Raw genomic sequence first — 17,007 nt, forward strand, 5'->3', positions numbered from 1 at the left:
CTTGAACTACAGTTGTCAAGCAAATTTACATTAAAGTCTCCACTAAAGATCAATTTTTTCTTGGATTTTTGCAATTTGTACAGAACCTGCTCCAATATTTTTTCTAAACTATCATATTGAGCTGAAGGAGGGCTATACAAACTAACAATGATAAATTGCTCCAGCTCCACACAAGATACTTCTATAAGGCGTTCCACAGAGAGGCTCACTATGTCCTTCCTTTCTTTAAATTTTATTTTTTTACTAAGCAATATTAATGAGCCACCGTGTATTGCATTTCCTCTGCAGAACGAACTACCAATCTGATGATTACAAAAATTGAACATAAGTTCACATGTCTTTAACCAGTGTTCTGTAATACACAGTATGTCAACCTTTTCACTGCTCAAAAACATCTCAATTTCTAGTAATTTACTTTTCATGCCTTGTATATTTTGGTGAACCAGATTGATAGTATTGTTCTTAAATCTACTTAGCTTACTTTTTAATTCTAGGCCAGAGAGACTCTCTGTTGTCTTAGTGTCTAATTTAAATTAGATATACTATTTCTTGGAATATCTTCCAAGGTCTTACTAACTAAAACCTGCTCAATAGAAGCAGGTTGTCTAGCCAAATTCTTGGCTGTTATATACAATAAATATGATAGCGAATCAGCTATCTGTCTTTTGGTTAATTAAAGGTTTTAATAACCAAACAATGTCAGTAACTCCCAGGGGACTTGAATTCAAACTTCTCATTCATTAACAATATTATAATAACTTCTCTAGTATATTAACTTAGTAAATAATTAAAGAAAATATCTGCTTACCATTACTTAGTATTGCTCACTAGATTTTATATATCCAAAGTTCATGAAGTATAAATCCACTTTAATTGATTAATTTAAATCAATATTATATCATTAGCTTCTATTATAATTACAATAAAATATATTTACAACTTCTAATATAGGTATCATTCTAAATAGGTTCATTAGTGACTGCTTTCTCATCTGAAATATACAAATAAAATGTACAATCATTTTACTTTGTGATTACATAATATAAGCAATATTAAATGGTATATGTATATCTACAAATTAAAGAACAATTTCATGAACTTACATGCAATATAAATATCAATAAAAGATATCCAATATAAACAGAATTTACCTCTACTAATTTGCTGATTTTCTTGATATTTTCATATTTATCTGTGTATATTATGTTATCCTCGCATTGATTCATAGAAAAACTAAAACTCTTAACTTAAAAATATTAACTCTAGTTTAAATTATTATAATTACACGAGAACGTTAAAAAAAGACAGATAACAAATTAAAATCATTTCGTTAAAACGTCCAAAATATGATCATGTTTTTAAAACGGTAGCCATTAAAGATGGCAATAGTTGTACTGAATTATTGCAAACAGCAGCTTTTGAGATCACGCTAAAACATGGCGGAAAGACACCGTTTTTTCTACACTGCCGAAACATTAATTGGCCGTTGGCTACCGAATAGCGTTAGCGTTAATGTGTGTATTTTCGTAGCACTGTCATGGCGTCGCTTATTGTATCTCGACTCACGCCTATAAGGCCTAGGCTACCGACTGTCGACACGAGCTGTCATTTTCATACAAATTTAGTTTTCGACTTTCTACATACACTACTGTTAAGCCATCTTGGCTAGACCCCCTGACAAGGACAGTTGTCAAACGTTTTCGTCGAGAAACAAGAATAATATGTCCTGAAAAGGACAGTTGTTAGACGTTTAGTCGAGATACGATAATTTGTCCTGAAAAGGACAGTTTTTAGCGTTATCGTAAGGCTACGATACCGAAGTGTTCTGAGAAGAACACGTTCGTACGCTTCGACGGCTGCGTGCAGAAAAAGGCCAACTTCCCATTTGTTATTGTTACACACTCCCTCTAGAGGGGTGTGTTTAAGCCCGTTCGGGGCTATGCCCCCTTCGGGTGGAGTGGTTTCTCGCGCCCTGCTAATACAGGGCGGTACGGGGTCGAGATTATTTCTCTAAGTGGGGGCTGCAGCGCGCAAGGAGGCGTTGGCCTCAACTCGCTGCGCGCAGCCGATGGGGTCTATTCCGGGGTGTCAAGTCCGGTGGTTTGGGGCCAAGGAGTATTCTCGACTTGGCCCTGGTGTCTCAATGGTTGGTATCGGGCAGCTACGCGGCTCGCGGTCAAGCTCCGCCGGGTGAGACCCCCGGTGGCCCCGGGGGAGGCCCAGCGAGGCGACCAGCGGTCGTAGCCGCGGTTGCTGCCCTGGTGTCACGTCCGGTGGTTGGGGTATCCGCGGAGAATAGCTCACGCGGATACCTGTATTTGTCTGGTGGCCTGGAGTGCCACGGCGCGATGTCCTTGAGGTGGGGATGTTGAGAGGCGTCCGCTCGATCAAACATCCCCTTGGTGAGCCGTGCGACGAACTCGTCGATTGACTCCATCCTCAAGTCCCGCGCTATGGTGGTGTTCCTAACGTAGCGGGGGGCCCCCACTGCGCGTCGTAGGTTGATGTTTTGTACGGCGCGCAGTCTCTGGCGGTGGGACTCCTTTGTGTAGGAGTACCACGCCGGTGCCGCGTACGTTAGGTGTGGGCGCACGTACAGTTTGTAGAGCGCGAGCTTGGTCTGGAGGGGTAAGTTGCCGTAGAGTAGGGGGTAGAGCGCGTACGTCGCACCCTTGGCTCTCCCTACTGCCCTGTTGACATGGTGCCGCATTGTGAGTCGCCGGTCTATGGTGACCCCTAAATATGTGACCTGCGTCTTCCACGGCACGTCCTGATCCAGGAATCTCAGGGTCGGCGGCAACTTACTCTGGCCAAAGGCAATCGCCTGTGTCTTGTTAGGGTTGGCGGCTAGTCTCCACTTTTCTAGCCACTCTGGCAGGAGGTCCAGAGCGCGTTGGAGCTTAACCGCAGCGTGCTTTATTTTTAGGGATGTGGCCACGTACGCCGTATCGTCTGCGTAGAGGGCCAAGGTGCACCCTTCTGGGCACGGTACGTCGTCAGTATACGTGGCATACAAGATTGGAGACAGCACGCTGCCTTGTGGTACACCCGCCGTGATAGGTCGCGGTCTCGACGCAGCCTCTCCCGTCGCTACGAAAAACGTGCGATCAGTGAGAAAGGCGCGGAGCACGGCGACTATGCGGCGGGGCAGTGGAGACTCGGCGAGCTTCAACACGAGGCCATCGTGCCAGACACGGTCGAAGGCCTTTTCCATGTCCAGCATGACGGCTGCGGCCGCGTTCTTCTTGTTCAGGGCCGTGGCTGCAGTGAAGAGCACCTTCGTCAGCTGCAACGTCGTGCTGTGCTCGCCGCGGAAGCCAAACTGTTCGGGCCTTGGCTGCAGGTAAAGTTGGATCCTCTGCAGCAGCAGCCTCTCGAACAGCTTCGACTGCGTCGAGAGCAGAGTGATGGGCCGGTAGCTCTCAGGTCGGGTAGAGTCCTTCCTGGGCTTCGGTATTAGGATCACCTTGCCCTCTTTCCAGGTCTTCGGGAAGTGGAGGGTCCGGAGGATTCCCGTGAAAAGGCGCGCCAGCGCGACAATCCACCTCATCGGCAGATGGCGCAGCGCCTGGTGGGTGATGCCATCCGGTCCTGGGGCCTTCTTCAGCGGCAGTCGTCGGATCGTCTTCCGCACTTGCGATGGCGAGAAGAAGATCCCGGCTTCGTCAGGTGGGATCGGGCTCGACAACCGGGCCTCGACAGCGCTCTCTACCTCAGCCACACGCGTAGGGGATGTCGCGGTGTTCGGCGAGAATTGGCGCTGGAGGTGTTCGGCGAAGATTTCGGCCCGATCGGTGTCATTGTAGGTGATGACGCCGTTGCTGTCATACAGTGGACACGTCGGTTCTGGAGTCCGGTAGAGACGGCGGCATAATAAGGCCAACTTTTTGCCGCGCCGCGTTTTTATCGCCTACTCTGGTACCTGGGCAACCAACCAACGCACCACATGTCAATATTAGTTGTAAGTGTAGGATAATTTTTAAGTATAATTGTACACAGTTTGGTAAATAAATATCATTCACTATTCCATCTTCACCTCTTCTCTACAAGTAATTAGGGAGTTTTATTTTAACATCGACCACATAATTCTGAACGAGTCAACCCGAAGCAACATCCCTAAAACAGTCAAGAAGTGCTGGAAGACCACTTCAATACATGCGACTGTGTAAAGCGTAAATTCGGCCCCTCGTGAAATACTGACTGCTGGGTGGCACTTCCCCAGTACCAGATCCTCCCACTTGACCGGGTCCAAAAGGGTCAACTTTTGCCGCTCCGCGTTTTTATCGCCTGCCCTGTTTGCCAGGTACCTGCGCAACCCTGCGCATTTTGGCACCACATGTTAATACTAGTTGTAAGTGTAGGATAATTTTTGGGTATTTACATAGTTTTGTAAATAAAAATCATTCCATCTTCACCTCTTCTCTACAAACAATTAGGGAGTTTTATTTTAACATAACCAAATAACTCTGAACCAATCAACCCTAAAGTAATAATAACAATGGGAGGAAAAAAAACAAATTGTAAATCGACTCGAATCCTAAGCTGATGAATCGATTTACAGCGCCACAATTTACGCGCAACGACGTTGGCAAATACGCTCTATTCTAAGTAAAATACTAACTGTAGCTGTTATGGAACAAAATATAGAAGTCGAGATTTTATTCGAAATAAATAAACTAAATATAAATAATAAATAAAATAGCTTCTTTTAAGGCAGTGTATGCCGAATGCCTAGCCTATTTGTTTTTTTATAAATTGTTATTAACGTTCCACAAATATTCGACATTCAACATATTCAGACACAAATTTGATAGTTGTATTTTCCGACCATTTAGCCATCTTTAAAAATCAAAAACACGCAGGCGCTTTACGGCACTTGTGCACTCTCCTAAAGATTTTTCATTTTACTAAATAATGTGTTTACACACAACGAGGGAAGATCTCGGGGGTTGTGCGGGCGCGGGAACCACTCCACTTGAAACAAAGAAACTCCACTTGAAAGTCAAGTAGAACCATACTAAAGCAAGTACCGTTTACATATTGTTTCAACTAAAGTACTATCCTACAGACCTACAGCACTCTGCTTAACACTAAGATAATGTAAATCGGCCCTTACATTTATATAATATTTATGCAACAAAATCATATTATATCTGTGTAATGTCTATTATGATCTGTTTGATGTTTCAATGTTCGAAAAGAAACGTCAGTTTGCTCACTTGTAAACATTTATTAATAATAAATTAGAATAATGCTGCTAATTTAAGCAAACTACATAGTATATACATAAGTTATAACCACATCATATGGGACACCCATATGTTTTATAGAAATTAGCTTAGTACAATAAAAGATCCCGAATTTATTTTAGAGTTTAAAAAATTTGGCCAAAATGGATTGTAATGATTTAGAAAATGAGGCACAAACAGTGGTAAAATTTTTGGAAGCTCATGTCCCCCGATCCGATATAGTCAACATTAGAACAGAACTTAAAAAGGACTTTTTACTTGGTAAGACAAAAACCAGGGATCGTAAACTCAATTTAAGAAAACGAAAAACGAGATTATTAACACGAAAAGAGAAGAAGAATTTGGGTTTCTATCTCATTCCAAGAGGAAGTATTAAATATATTGATATTGAACCTCTACATAAAATTTGGGTAGATTATGTTAGCCAAATGCTGGAACTTGATAAATCTGTTCCAGAGGTAACAAGCAAACAATGGGAGCAATTTACACAAACACTATATAAAGCAGACTTTAATGGAAGCATGTTGGAAGTTGTCCGTTCAAAGTGTCCTAGCTATGTTGGTAAAAAAGGTATCTGCATTATGGATACAAAAAATACCTTTAAAATTGTATCACCTAATGATTTAGTCACAACTATACCAAAAAAAGAAAGCATATTCAATGTGTACATAAAAAGTTTGAAACTTATAGTATTTGGAAAACATTTTTGTATCAGACCAGCAGAAAGGTCAAGTAAAAAGTTTAAAAGTATACTTCATCCAGATTTATGAGTAAGGATTTTGTAAACTTGTGTATGGTTTTATTTTGTTGACAAATTATGCATAAGAGGAATAAAAAAATGTATTCTTAGAAATATATTTTATTTTGTATAACCAGACATGCAAATAATATCTTACTATTTAAAAAATAGTATAATTTATTTTATGAACATATATTTATTTAATATTTATTAAACTAGTCATAGGTATATAATTAACTTCTGTCATATTTATTATAGACAACAGACTATATAATTACTCAAAAATCAGAATCAAATCTGAGTAACATGGTAATTTAAATAAATCACATGTAAGCATCCATACACTGAATACTTTAGCCTTATATTTGGCTAGTTAGCATTTAGAGATTTCAGTATTCAGCTATGGCTGAAAATACTTTATATGGGAAGTTAATGAATAATTGATAATGTTTGTGTATAGTTATTGAGATACATGAGAATATCGTATTTTTCGCAGTAATGTATGACAATTTTCTACGCATCCTAAGCAAATTTCTACATACATTTGTAATGGTAAAACTTTGGAAGAATTTATTTGCTGGAGGATTTTCCTTGCCTGTAGAAGATCTCCACGCAATATATTACACACAGCGGCTTTAGCCCATACCGCTAGACCAATTATGTCTCTGGTTTGATCAGGAAGACCAGATACAAGTTCATGAATCATTGTTGGCTTTAAATGCTCTATTGCTTCCACTGTCTTGTCCAATATAATCAATGCTTCAGCAGCATAGATATGAGCCCAAGTTTTATGACCATTTGAAGCATCACTTTCACTTAATAATTCATTGGCACTGACTAAAGCAGCAAGAGGATCTTGAAGATGTAAGTAAACATAACTTTGCAGGACATGTATTGAATTTTTTAATTCACATCTTTGTTTCCAGTTAATAGGGGGGCCAGGAGGTGCCTGAATAAAAGGATGTGTTTCATCTGTGGGAGATTCTTGATTTAGTAGCAATGTTATAGCATTTCTTAAGCAAAGTGCTGCAAACTCAAGAGAAAGGGATGGTATAGCATATGATTCTCCAGCTAGTGAATATTTCTCTTTTTCTTTTGCAACAAGGACTCTTGTATGAGAGCCACTACCAAGTTTTTTTACAATGAACTTTTGGACTTCATCACTGCAACACTTCTTAATACAACACTCTGCTAGTCTTACCCAGATTTGTGGATTGTTAGGGTAATGTCTTGCAGCTTCTACTAAACACTCAAATGCTCCTTCAATGTTCTTTGTGGCATGTAGTGCTAACCCAAGATTATAGACATAAATCGGATGATCCTTACAAATAATAAGCCTGTCACCATCATCACTTTCTAAATTTTTAAAATGTTCTTTTAATGCATTTTGGAAGTATTTTCTTGCCAAGTAAGGTTTTTTTAAAGACAAGTAGATAACTCCAAGATTATTATTTAATGCAGCCCAAACATCTTCACCTTCATTTCTGACATCATAACGGCACTCTAATGATGTATACAAACTTATTGTGTTACAAGAATCATTTATATTACCATTGAGATACTGTTGTTGTGCTACTATTAAAACATTCTCTATGGAGTCTGGCTTTAAATGAATTTTTTGTCCAAGAAACACTTGTGCCCTGCTTATGAGACGTTGATACAAATGACTAAATTCATTATTTGATTTTAAGCTATCACCATAAGCATTTGCAATTTCTTGTGTTTTTTCGTAAGTGCGTCTGCAAAGTGTGCATTCTAACAGGAGTAATATTACATGGTGTAGTAACTTTTTATCCTTAATAACCTTTGAAGTCAATAATTTCTCAAGTATTACTACACTTTGGTAGTAATATCGATAATGATATAATATGACTGCATAGTTATATAACGCAAAAGGAGATGATATTTCAGTAACTTCTTCATCTGGGAAGTCAACACCAGCACAATCAGACATACATGTTTTAAAGTTTTCAATATTTTTCATATCAGACGCAGCCAATTCAACCACTGCTTTATTATGTTGTACACGCTTGAGGAGAACAGTATTATTACTAACAAGATTTTCTAATTCACTAAGATGTTGAAGCGCCGCTCCATAGTCTTTTTTTAAATAACATTGCTGTGCCAATATTGCTGGTTCTTCCGCATTATTTGCCATTTTACAAATTATGCCGCTTACGATTTTAAATTATCGATAAATTTATAATTAAATAACTAACTCGTGTAACCTGTAAGTTTATTGAGAATTAAAGTTCGAGTTGAGATATATAATGTTTACTGTTGGTTTACTGAATTAATGTACATAAATGACAAATCAGTCATCAGTGTCGGACGTCAGTGAATAAGTTGCTGCGCTGCAGCCTGCAATCATCTTCACTCACAGACTAAAGAAATAGAGGAAAGTCGATACACCACAGATATGCACCTACATATGTATACTATTCAATTATTGTATAGTAGTAAGTACTGTATACTATGTTACTTAAGAGGAGTTATTAGTTTTTGGCCATTCTTTCGATTGGCATTATAAATGTAGGGTTGTTATTTTTTTTTTAAGTTGGTTCGATTCCCAGACGGGGCAAGTAATTTTTGGAAAATCTTTGAATGCAGAAGTACTAACTTTTAAAAATTTTACTTGAAACTGGCATAAAGTTGAAGCTGTTGCCATAATATAAAAAAAAAAAAAAACTTTTAAAAATAACATAAAGTCTTATTTCAGTAAAATACCCTATATTTTAAGATATTTAAGGTACTTTCCCTTCGAGTCCCATAACTATGGGACGCTCTGTATAAGAGAAGTTTTTTCCAGTACGTTCCTTCTTTTCTTATTGACTCTTCCAATTTTAGTATTTAGTCTGTGCTTCAATTTTCAAATCATAGAGTAAAAATAATCTATATTTTCAAATTGATTCTCCTTTGGGGACTGGGGTTAAATACTTTTGATTGAGAAATAAGAAAGAATCGTTTTTATTTTTTTCGACATATTACTTGTAATTTGTAAACTTGAAAAATCCACATGATCTTGTACCGTCATTGTAAACGTAGGCAACAATGTAAAAAAAAATGACCAGAAAGTGGATATTTTTATGTGCAGCTGTAGTGGTGTTAATGCACTTTTCTATTATTCTTTTTATGTTAAGCCCACTGTATAGTAATAGATCATTCTATAGGAGTAGTTATGTACACCTCGGATTGCGACAGTCGAGCGTCAGTTGGTGTAAAGAGCTGCGGCTGCGGAAGCCCCCTTCTTATAATGTCGTGGCTCTTGCCTCTTATCCAGGCAGCGGAAACACCTGGTTGAGGTATCTCTTACAACAAGCTACGGGTATGTAAAGTTATTTTTGAGCGCAGTGTTATTTTACGTATAAATTTTATTCTTTTGTTCATATGTTTGTAGGTATTATGACTGGTTCAATCTATATGGATTATGGTCTGAAAGTTCATGGTTTCCCAGCAGAGAATGTCACTAATGGTTCAGTGCTTGTTGTAAAAACTCATGAAGGTCCTCCACCTGACAAAAAGTTTCAAGCTGCCGTATTACTTATAAGGAATCCTAGAGATGCAATATTAGTAAGTGGTTCTGTTTTTGTTATAAACAATTATTGTTGCCCTAATAAAAATTAATTATTTTGTTATTAGAATATATTTGTTTGTCATACAGATAAGTAAAAATGTCAGATGTTTTTTTAATTTGCATCATTAACATAAACTGTGACTGTTTTACATTAAGTAGATTTTCTTTAGTATTTTAGTTTTATGACATTTAAAGGCTTTGTTTTATTTTTATTTGCAGTGTTGCATTATACATGAGGCTTTGTCACCTAACACCTATGTATGCACATTTATATAATACAAGATCTGCATTTGAATGAGATCCTAAGGTTAGATGTTGTTTTTATTATCATCATTATTCAGAATGGTTGTATATAATCTATTGTATGCATAATAACTAGTTTAAATATTTCAGGCGGACTTTAACAGAATTCACAAAGGCCATATAGGTACGGCACCTAAATCAGCCTTTAATAGAAAGACTAGAGACCAAAAATCTGGTTAGTTACAGCTACATTACATTGACACCTAGATTTGCTTAATTTTATTCAATTTATATATATATATATATATATATATATATATATAAGACAATAGTCTGTATTTCAATAGCAAGCAAGAGGCTAAATAAAACTTCTATTTGTTTCTCTGTAAATAAAGAATGCAATTTTATTTATCGAGTAGGTTACACACTGATACAATCTAACAATAATTACAAGACTAACACAATCTTACCTGTAAATAAAGAAACGACAATAAAAGTTCATTGTTATCACCTCTCGATGTTAAGCTATAACTAAGTATTAAAATAATTTACAAATAAGATTAAAATGCAATTCCACAATCTCAGCATATTTGCCCTTTACATCTTTGACAATGTCAGCTAGCTTGACGTGACACGACGCGAATATTCAAATTAAAGAGATCATTCTCTTTACATATATATATATATGTATTTCAATGAATTCCATATTCCTTGATACATTTCTGGTGAATTAAACTAATTTTGTGTTATGGCACAATAAAATATATCAAAAGATTTTCTCGTTATGGGATTGAGTAGCTCTACATTTCACCTTCAATACAATTTTTGTATTGAAAGGTTTTTTAAGTGTTACATTGTATATTTACAGCCTAGTTAATAAATTGATAGGAATTTATTGATCAATGGCACAATGTTACTTTACAGATTGGACATCATATGTGTCCACAGAGGTGATGACATGGGAGAGTACTCACCGATTATGGCTAACCAGATTTTCTGGTCCACTGCACATAGTTCTATATGAGAGGCTAGTGATAGACACTCGCAGTACACTACTATCTGTATTGGACTTCCTCAACCAAAGTGTAACTGAGGTATCTATAATGTTTTTAGAATGAAAGAAAATATTATACTTATTGTAAGAAACAGGAATGAATTTTTTGGTTGTAAATGTTATAATTATAATTTTTCAGGAGGCCATGGACTGTGCATTAGCAAACAAGGAGGGTATTTATCGCAGAAGAAAAAAGCACAACGATTTTGACCCGTTTACACCTCATATGTATGCAGTCTTGGACACTGTACGTAGAAGAGTTGCTAACTTGATAGTGGAGTATGAGAAATCGCACAACCACACCTATTAGTTAATACTTACATCATAATCTTAATAGCATCGATTGTTAATAAAAAGTCAAAGTTTACAGTGCATCTACCATTTGTGTCTGTGTTAATTTTAAACTAAAAACTGTTAAAATGAAGAGGAAATGGAATGGATGTAATGACTCCTGCTACTACTTTATATAAATTATATTAAAACAAGTGTGTCTAAGACAATTGCTGGTTATTGACAAATTTGTCTTTGATCCATTTTGAAAAGTTCCTATTTGTGAGCTGCTATTGTTTTACGTTTTTAGTAAATTTGAGGAAATATTTTATTCAGAAATGTTTCATTTTGTGAAATTTTCAAGCTTTATAAATTTGACAACGAAAACTAAACACTTACCTGGATACTCTGGAATATACACAATAACTATTTTCTCATAACTATAGTTAGATCAATTTTCTATTAGTTTTTTAAAGTTGGAAATGCAAATCAGTATTATTCCAATGGAATGCCAAAATGTATATTAGAAATGATGTCCATATAGTTAAGAATTAAGTTATTGAAATTCACATTTTTGGTGATGTATATTTGTAAATAAGAATCTCTACCATCTGTTTTAAATAAATCCGTGTTTGTCTTCTTGTGTGTGTTTATTCTAAAAAGTAGGCCTATCTGTTTATTGTAAAAAAATTAATAAATTAGACAATTAAGACATTGACCCCAATGAAAAAATCATCGAATTTTCTTTACCCTTGTACTAAATTTTGTTTAAATGTAGCCATAAGTTAGTGATTTTCTTGTAATATAAACCATTAAAAATAATATCTGATATCTTTGGTTATTTTATTTCTCAGAACCTCAGTTTCAAGAGAAATATCTGAAAGTAAGATGGACTCGTTATATGGCAATATTATGTACTGTGTATCATTGTCATTATGGCGTTTAAATACCTTTGTGCGCTTGGACGTTTATTAAGGGGCTGAAGCAGAGCAGGAGAACAGAGCCCAGTTTAGGAAATTGCATCGCGCCCCCAGATTATACTTTAGAACTTCAATAAAAGAATTATAAAATTAAATACGCTTTATTTCATATTTCGTCATTATTTCTTGGTCACATCGAGACAAAGGGGACACTCGCGCGGAGATTTGTTTTCATTTACAATATAAAATGTATGCAAGTGATGACCGAGGCTCACAAATAAATTAACGTGATTTATACATAAAGCGGCGAGTGCCCCGTCCGTTTCCGTTTACACTTCATTACATCACGAGTACCGATTTTATTTCTAATTATAACAATGTTTTTGAAAGTTCAATTTTTCGGGGTCAGGGTCATTTCGAAAACGTCAACAATTATAATTCGCATAAACTCAACGAGCACGCTTAAATAATGACCAGTAAAATTTAACCTCTAATAACATCCTATTAAACTCTTAATATTATACAAAATCATCGTCAATATCACAAAAAGCGATAAAATAATCGCAAACTCTCGACAAAATATATATAATCCACGCCGCGGCCGGTCGAACCGATTCACGTCGGAGATTATTTTCACCTCGGTCGTCCTAACGTAAAGCAATGTACAGAGCGAAACTCATTTACAATTTATTACTTTCGATCCATCCGACCGGAACCGACGACTCCCTTCGGGTCCGACGGACGGACAGATAATAACTTTACAAAACTAAACAACAAAAAATCTTTTGTACAAAAAGAAAACAAATCGTCACAAAGCCGTTTTAGTAATAATTGAATCGCGCGGCGGGGCCACGGTGTCAAGATCAGTCGAGTGGCCTCGCGGCGCCGAAGTCCCGGCTCCCGTCCACTTCCTCCGCCGATTGTCTAAATTAATTTATCATTTCGAGCCGAACAGTCTCCGCGTCCGAAAGACTCCTTCCGCGGGACGCACGTCGCTCCCGGACGAGCCGCGCGGCGGATGACGCTTTTATCCTAAACGCCGAGGCCGATTATTCGTATCGCGAACGGCGGACGGAGAGACCCCGTCGAGAACGGTTCGTCCGATTTTCAGTTCATTTAGGGGGTCGAGGCAAACATCAGAGAATTTCATAATTTAATGTACGGCTCGGTCGGTTCTTTATTTTATATGCAAATAGTGGAATATTTTTGTCATTGTATCAAATCTAATATTCAAACGAAATTCCTCCTTTCCATCCGACACTCGACGACGTCCGAGTTCGTCACGAGCCGACGCTATCTCGAAACATATTTTGTACAAAATTGAAAAATTACACCCTCTCGTGTAACCGATTATTATTATTATTGCTTTCGAATGAGGTAAAACGATATATTCAAATCATTACGTTCGGAGTTCGTTTTCGCCGTTTTCTAATAATAAATAGGACGAATTATTTATGAATATTGTCACGGCGACTTATCAATCGTCGGACCGAAGACGACCAGGTCGGAGTCACTCTGCCCCGTTTGTCTTCATCGCTCGCCCGAAACGACAGGGAGAGGTCACGTGACACTGAGCGATGACGTCGACTAGCAGCGATCGAGTATCGGGGAGGGAGATCCGAGACGAGGGCTTCGCGGCGAGAGGCGTCACGTCGAAGTCGGCGGACGGAGGCGCCTCAGGCGGGACTGCGCTCGTCTAGGTGAACGGTGATGCGGGACCGGTCGGCGGGTCACCTGAGGGCGCGGCATCGGCGACACACGCGCACCGACCCCACGTCGCCCCACGAGCTCATCTCCGAACAGGACCCGCAGAAGATGCCTCCGCAACGCCTGAAATAAAAATATTCTCTCGTGAGGCGAGTCCGACGAGTCGGGGGGCCCGGCGCCGGCTCGGGTCGCACCTGCAGTGGTGGCGCCGCCTCGCGAGCCAGAACTGGTTGCGGCAATGCTGGCAACGAGGCGCCGCACTGTCCGGCAGCCAGAGCACGCCGTTCGCCTCCTCCCCCACCTCGACCTCCGAGGCGCTGCCGCTGCTGCTGCCGCTGCCCCCGCTGCTGCTGCCGATCGCCGTCTGCGCGGGCGTTCACGTTAGCGAGACGAAAGGCATAAAACGGGACGAGACCCGGGGACGGTATTTAGATAGCTGACCTTCGGCGGTTCGGGCGTAGACGGCCGACGGCGGGCGGGCGGCGGGGCGTGGGCGGCCGGCGACGCTCTCCTCAAAGCCTCGTGGGCCGATCGTAACTGTACGTTCAGCTCGTCTACCACTTTCTGAAATTTCCAAAAAAACAAAAGTTAAATAAAGTCTGGCTAATGAAAGAAGATAACGAAAAAGCGCGGCAAATTAAAAAAAAAATAGTATGGTATCTCTAAAAATTTGATATATTTATTTTGTGGATTAAACTTACTTGATACTTGATTTTATTTAATTATTTTTTACATTAAAAGTAACTTTCCATGAAATTAAATACTACATGTATTTAGTTTTATACTATTGACACTTAAAATGACTAGCATTGCATGGAAAACTAAAACTATATTTATTCTAAAACACAACTTTATTCGGAATAATCAAAATCAGAATCCAAAAAATCAATAAAACAAAATTTAGACTATTATACCTGTTAACAGCTATTCGGAAAAAATATATAATAGAAATAAAAATGAGTAATTGCATGAAGTATTTCAATGACATTCTGTGTTGCCATCCGAAAGATTTAAATAATTCAATTATCTTCTTTTATTAGCCAGCCTCTAGACGTCTCACATTATGCCCTAAAACAGAAGTGGCAGGCGTACGGCGGATGCACAGAAGACGAAGATGGACTTCAAAGACAACTTAGAAAGGACCGAGGACCAATCAAGAAAGAGAAGAGGCCACGCAAGAAAACGGTGGATAGGAGATGTAGAAGCATTTGAAAAACCTGGAGAAGGCCTATAAATAAGGATAGGAATTCACCATACTGACCTTCTGGTAGAGGATGATCTGATGCAGTCGGGCCTGCAGGGGGTCGTCGGCCGGGGGCAGGCCGTCGAGCGAGTCTCTCTCCCCCCGCGACTCCCTCTCCGCCCCCTCCCCGCACACGCAGCCCCCGGCGACCCCCGCCGTCCCCGTGCCGCACACGCCGCACCAGCACACGCCGTTCGGCACCGACTCTGGGAACGGGAAGCACTCGAATGAGCGATCGAAACTCTCGTTCCCTCCGAGCGATCTCTCGGGGCCCGGCGCTCGCGTCGTACCCGATCCGCAGCGGCAGTAGGTCCGCCCGGGCGAAGCGGGACACAGCGTGAGCTGGCTGGGCACGCGGCCCTCCTCTCGCGCTCGGCCCTCGCCCTCGCTCTCGGAGCTCGACGACACCGCGCCTGCCGCACGGTCTTTAATCAGTCTCCGGACGAAGACAAATAGTCGTATGTTCAAAGAGAGGAAAACAATTACCATTCAATTCGACTTCCAGAAACTTGGCCGCGACGTTCTCGATTCCGTTCGCGTCTCCGTTGCCGACACCTTCTCGGTTGTGATTGGTGTTGCCGTTCACGACGTTATGGTTCGCTATGTCGGCCTCCGTGGAGTCGTGGTCGTCCGCGACCGGCCCGTCTCTGTCGGACGATTTTCTGTCGTCCGGGGAAGTGTCTCTCTCGGACGAGCTCCTGTTGTCGATCGCTCTCTCCAGTCGGGCCGCGACGGGTTCCAGTCTGTTCTGTGGCGAGTTTTCCGGAATGTCGAAACCGTTCGACGACTGGTTGCTAGATTCGGATATGGACCGCCACGTGATGCTTATGTTCCGCGTCCGGGCTTCTCTTGAGGTCTGAAATTGAGAATCGAAAAGGTCAACGGTCCGAAATCAAATAAGGGAACTCGAGTAAGAAAAGAAGTAAGAAAAACCCCAAACTGACATCCGCTATTTCGATGACGTCCGCGTAGAGGTCGAACACGTCCCTGTCGACCGTGTCCGGCGACCCGCCGTCGGTGACGTCGACCGTGACGTCAGGCCCGAGGCCGGGCGCGACGCCGTCGAGGACGGAGCCGGAGTCGACTTTGTCGGGGACCAGAGACAGTTCCCGCTCCAACGAAGAAGAGTTGCTGGCGATGTCTCTCGGTGGTGGATGGAAGTGGTTCGCGTGTAACTGCACCTGTCGAATATCGACACGGATCCTTTAGAGGCAGCCGCCCTTGGGTCGTCTTTTACAACTAAATCAAAATATTCACCTCTTCCTGCTGCAAATCCAGCGTCAGATGGGTCGCGGGGGGCTCCGAGGGAGGCAGAGAGTCCACGCAGCTATCCGACAACGCTTTCTCACACTCTGTGGCGACTTTGTCTTCCTCCGGTCTCCCGTTTAGCATCAGTAGCTTTCTGTAAATTAAATTAAATTTAGTTTCCAAACACTCTCTCACACTCGCGACGAGCGTTCTAGAAGAGAAGCCGGAAGACTCACGCGTCGGGGGCGAGGCTGGGATCGCTGTTGCGGCGCTGCGCAGTTCTCTTCTCGCCTTCGTTCAGCAAGTTGTCGCACGAACGCGTCTTCGTCATGACACCTGAATTTACAGACAACGTTCAGTAAATTCTCTAAACCGGAAGAAGAAAGACAAGGCGAAGCGGCGGCTACCGTTGTGCGGGGGCGGCGCGGGTCTGGGCGGCGTCGGCGAGGCGGGCGGAGGCTCGTGGGCGCCTCCTCCCCCCCACAGCCCCCACCAGATCTGCAACCCGCTCACGCTGCACTCGGGCCACAGCTCCTCCTGGTCGCGGAAGTAGAGATGGTTCCGGTAGGCGGGGGCCTCGAGCAGATGCCACACGTGCGGGCCGGGGTCTCCGGCCGAGGCGCGCTCCCGACGGTTGTTGCACAGGAAGGTGCCGAACATACACGAGTGCACGTGAGTGGCGAGCTTTATCTGGAAATCGTCCATTTTCGTGAATGGCGTCGTAAACTTTCACAAATCCACATCTATGGAAATTGTATGA

The 17,007-nt window shown here is 41.0% G+C and overlaps 4 protein-coding genes across 10 annotated transcripts in view; 2 read left to right on the forward strand and 2 right to left on the reverse strand.

Moving 5' to 3' along the window:
* Nucleotides 1-5,225: 5,225 nt before the first annotated feature.
* Nucleotides 5,226-6,098, forward strand: LOC125053876 (ribonuclease P protein subunit p29). Its single transcript, XM_047655471.1, has one exon. It carries the CDS (start codon nucleotides 5,393-5,395, stop codon nucleotides 6,017-6,019), a length of 627 nt encoding a protein of 208 aa, XP_047511427.1. The 5' UTR covers nucleotides 5,226-5,392; the 3' UTR covers nucleotides 6,020-6,098.
* LOC125053875 (CCR4-NOT transcription complex subunit 10) lies at nucleotides 6,093-8,329 on the reverse strand. The gene has a single exon (XM_047655470.1). It carries the CDS (start codon nucleotides 8,144-8,146, stop codon nucleotides 6,449-6,451), a length of 1,698 nt encoding a protein of 565 aa, XP_047511426.1. The 5' UTR covers nucleotides 8,147-8,329; the 3' UTR covers nucleotides 6,093-6,448.
* A 589-nt stretch (nucleotides 8,330-8,918) lies between these two features.
* LOC125053529 (WSCD family member AGAP003962) lies at nucleotides 8,919-11,960 on the forward strand. The gene is made up of 5 exons (XM_047654907.1): nucleotides 8,919-9,313; nucleotides 9,386-9,558; nucleotides 9,956-10,040; nucleotides 10,730-10,899; nucleotides 10,999-11,960. Exons 1-5 carry the CDS (start codon nucleotides 9,052-9,054, stop codon nucleotides 11,167-11,169), a joined length of 861 nt encoding a protein of 286 aa, XP_047510863.1. The 5' UTR covers nucleotides 8,919-9,051; the 3' UTR covers nucleotides 11,170-11,960.
* A 234-nt stretch (nucleotides 11,961-12,194) lies between these two features.
* LOC125053526 (myotubularin-related protein 4) overlaps nucleotides 12,195-17,007 on the reverse strand; it is a 49,875-nt gene continuing 45,062 nt past the window's right edge. For 5 of the 7 annotated variants that reach the window (XM_047654904.1, XM_047654899.1, XM_047654898.1 and 2 more), the window contains 10 exons: nucleotides 16,655-16,937; nucleotides 16,484-16,583; nucleotides 16,257-16,401; nucleotides 15,944-16,180; nucleotides 15,486-15,855; nucleotides 15,290-15,412; nucleotides 15,018-15,205; nucleotides 14,198-14,320; nucleotides 13,951-14,120; nucleotides 12,195-13,879 (listed from right to left, as the gene is read on the reverse strand). In XM_047654904.1, coding sequence (XP_047510860.1) covers nucleotides 13,780-13,879; nucleotides 13,951-14,120; nucleotides 14,198-14,320; nucleotides 15,018-15,205; nucleotides 15,290-15,412; nucleotides 15,486-15,855; nucleotides 15,944-16,180; nucleotides 16,257-16,401; nucleotides 16,484-16,583; nucleotides 16,655-16,937 — 1,839 coding nt within the window. In that variant the 3' untranslated portion in view covers nucleotides 12,195-13,779. The remainder of the gene's footprint in view (nucleotides 13,880-13,950; nucleotides 14,121-14,197; nucleotides 14,321-15,017; nucleotides 15,206-15,289; nucleotides 15,413-15,485; nucleotides 15,856-15,943; nucleotides 16,181-16,256; nucleotides 16,402-16,483; nucleotides 16,584-16,654; nucleotides 16,938-17,007) is intronic. The other 2 variants (XM_047654901.1, XM_047654903.1) reach the window with 2 other exon arrangements.

This window comes from Pieris napi, chromosome 11 (genome assembly GCF_905475465.1).
Source record: "Pieris napi chromosome 11, ilPieNapi1.2, whole genome shotgun sequence".
In the NCBI taxonomy this organism is placed as follows: Eukaryota; Metazoa; Arthropoda; class Insecta; order Lepidoptera; family Pieridae; genus Pieris; species Pieris napi.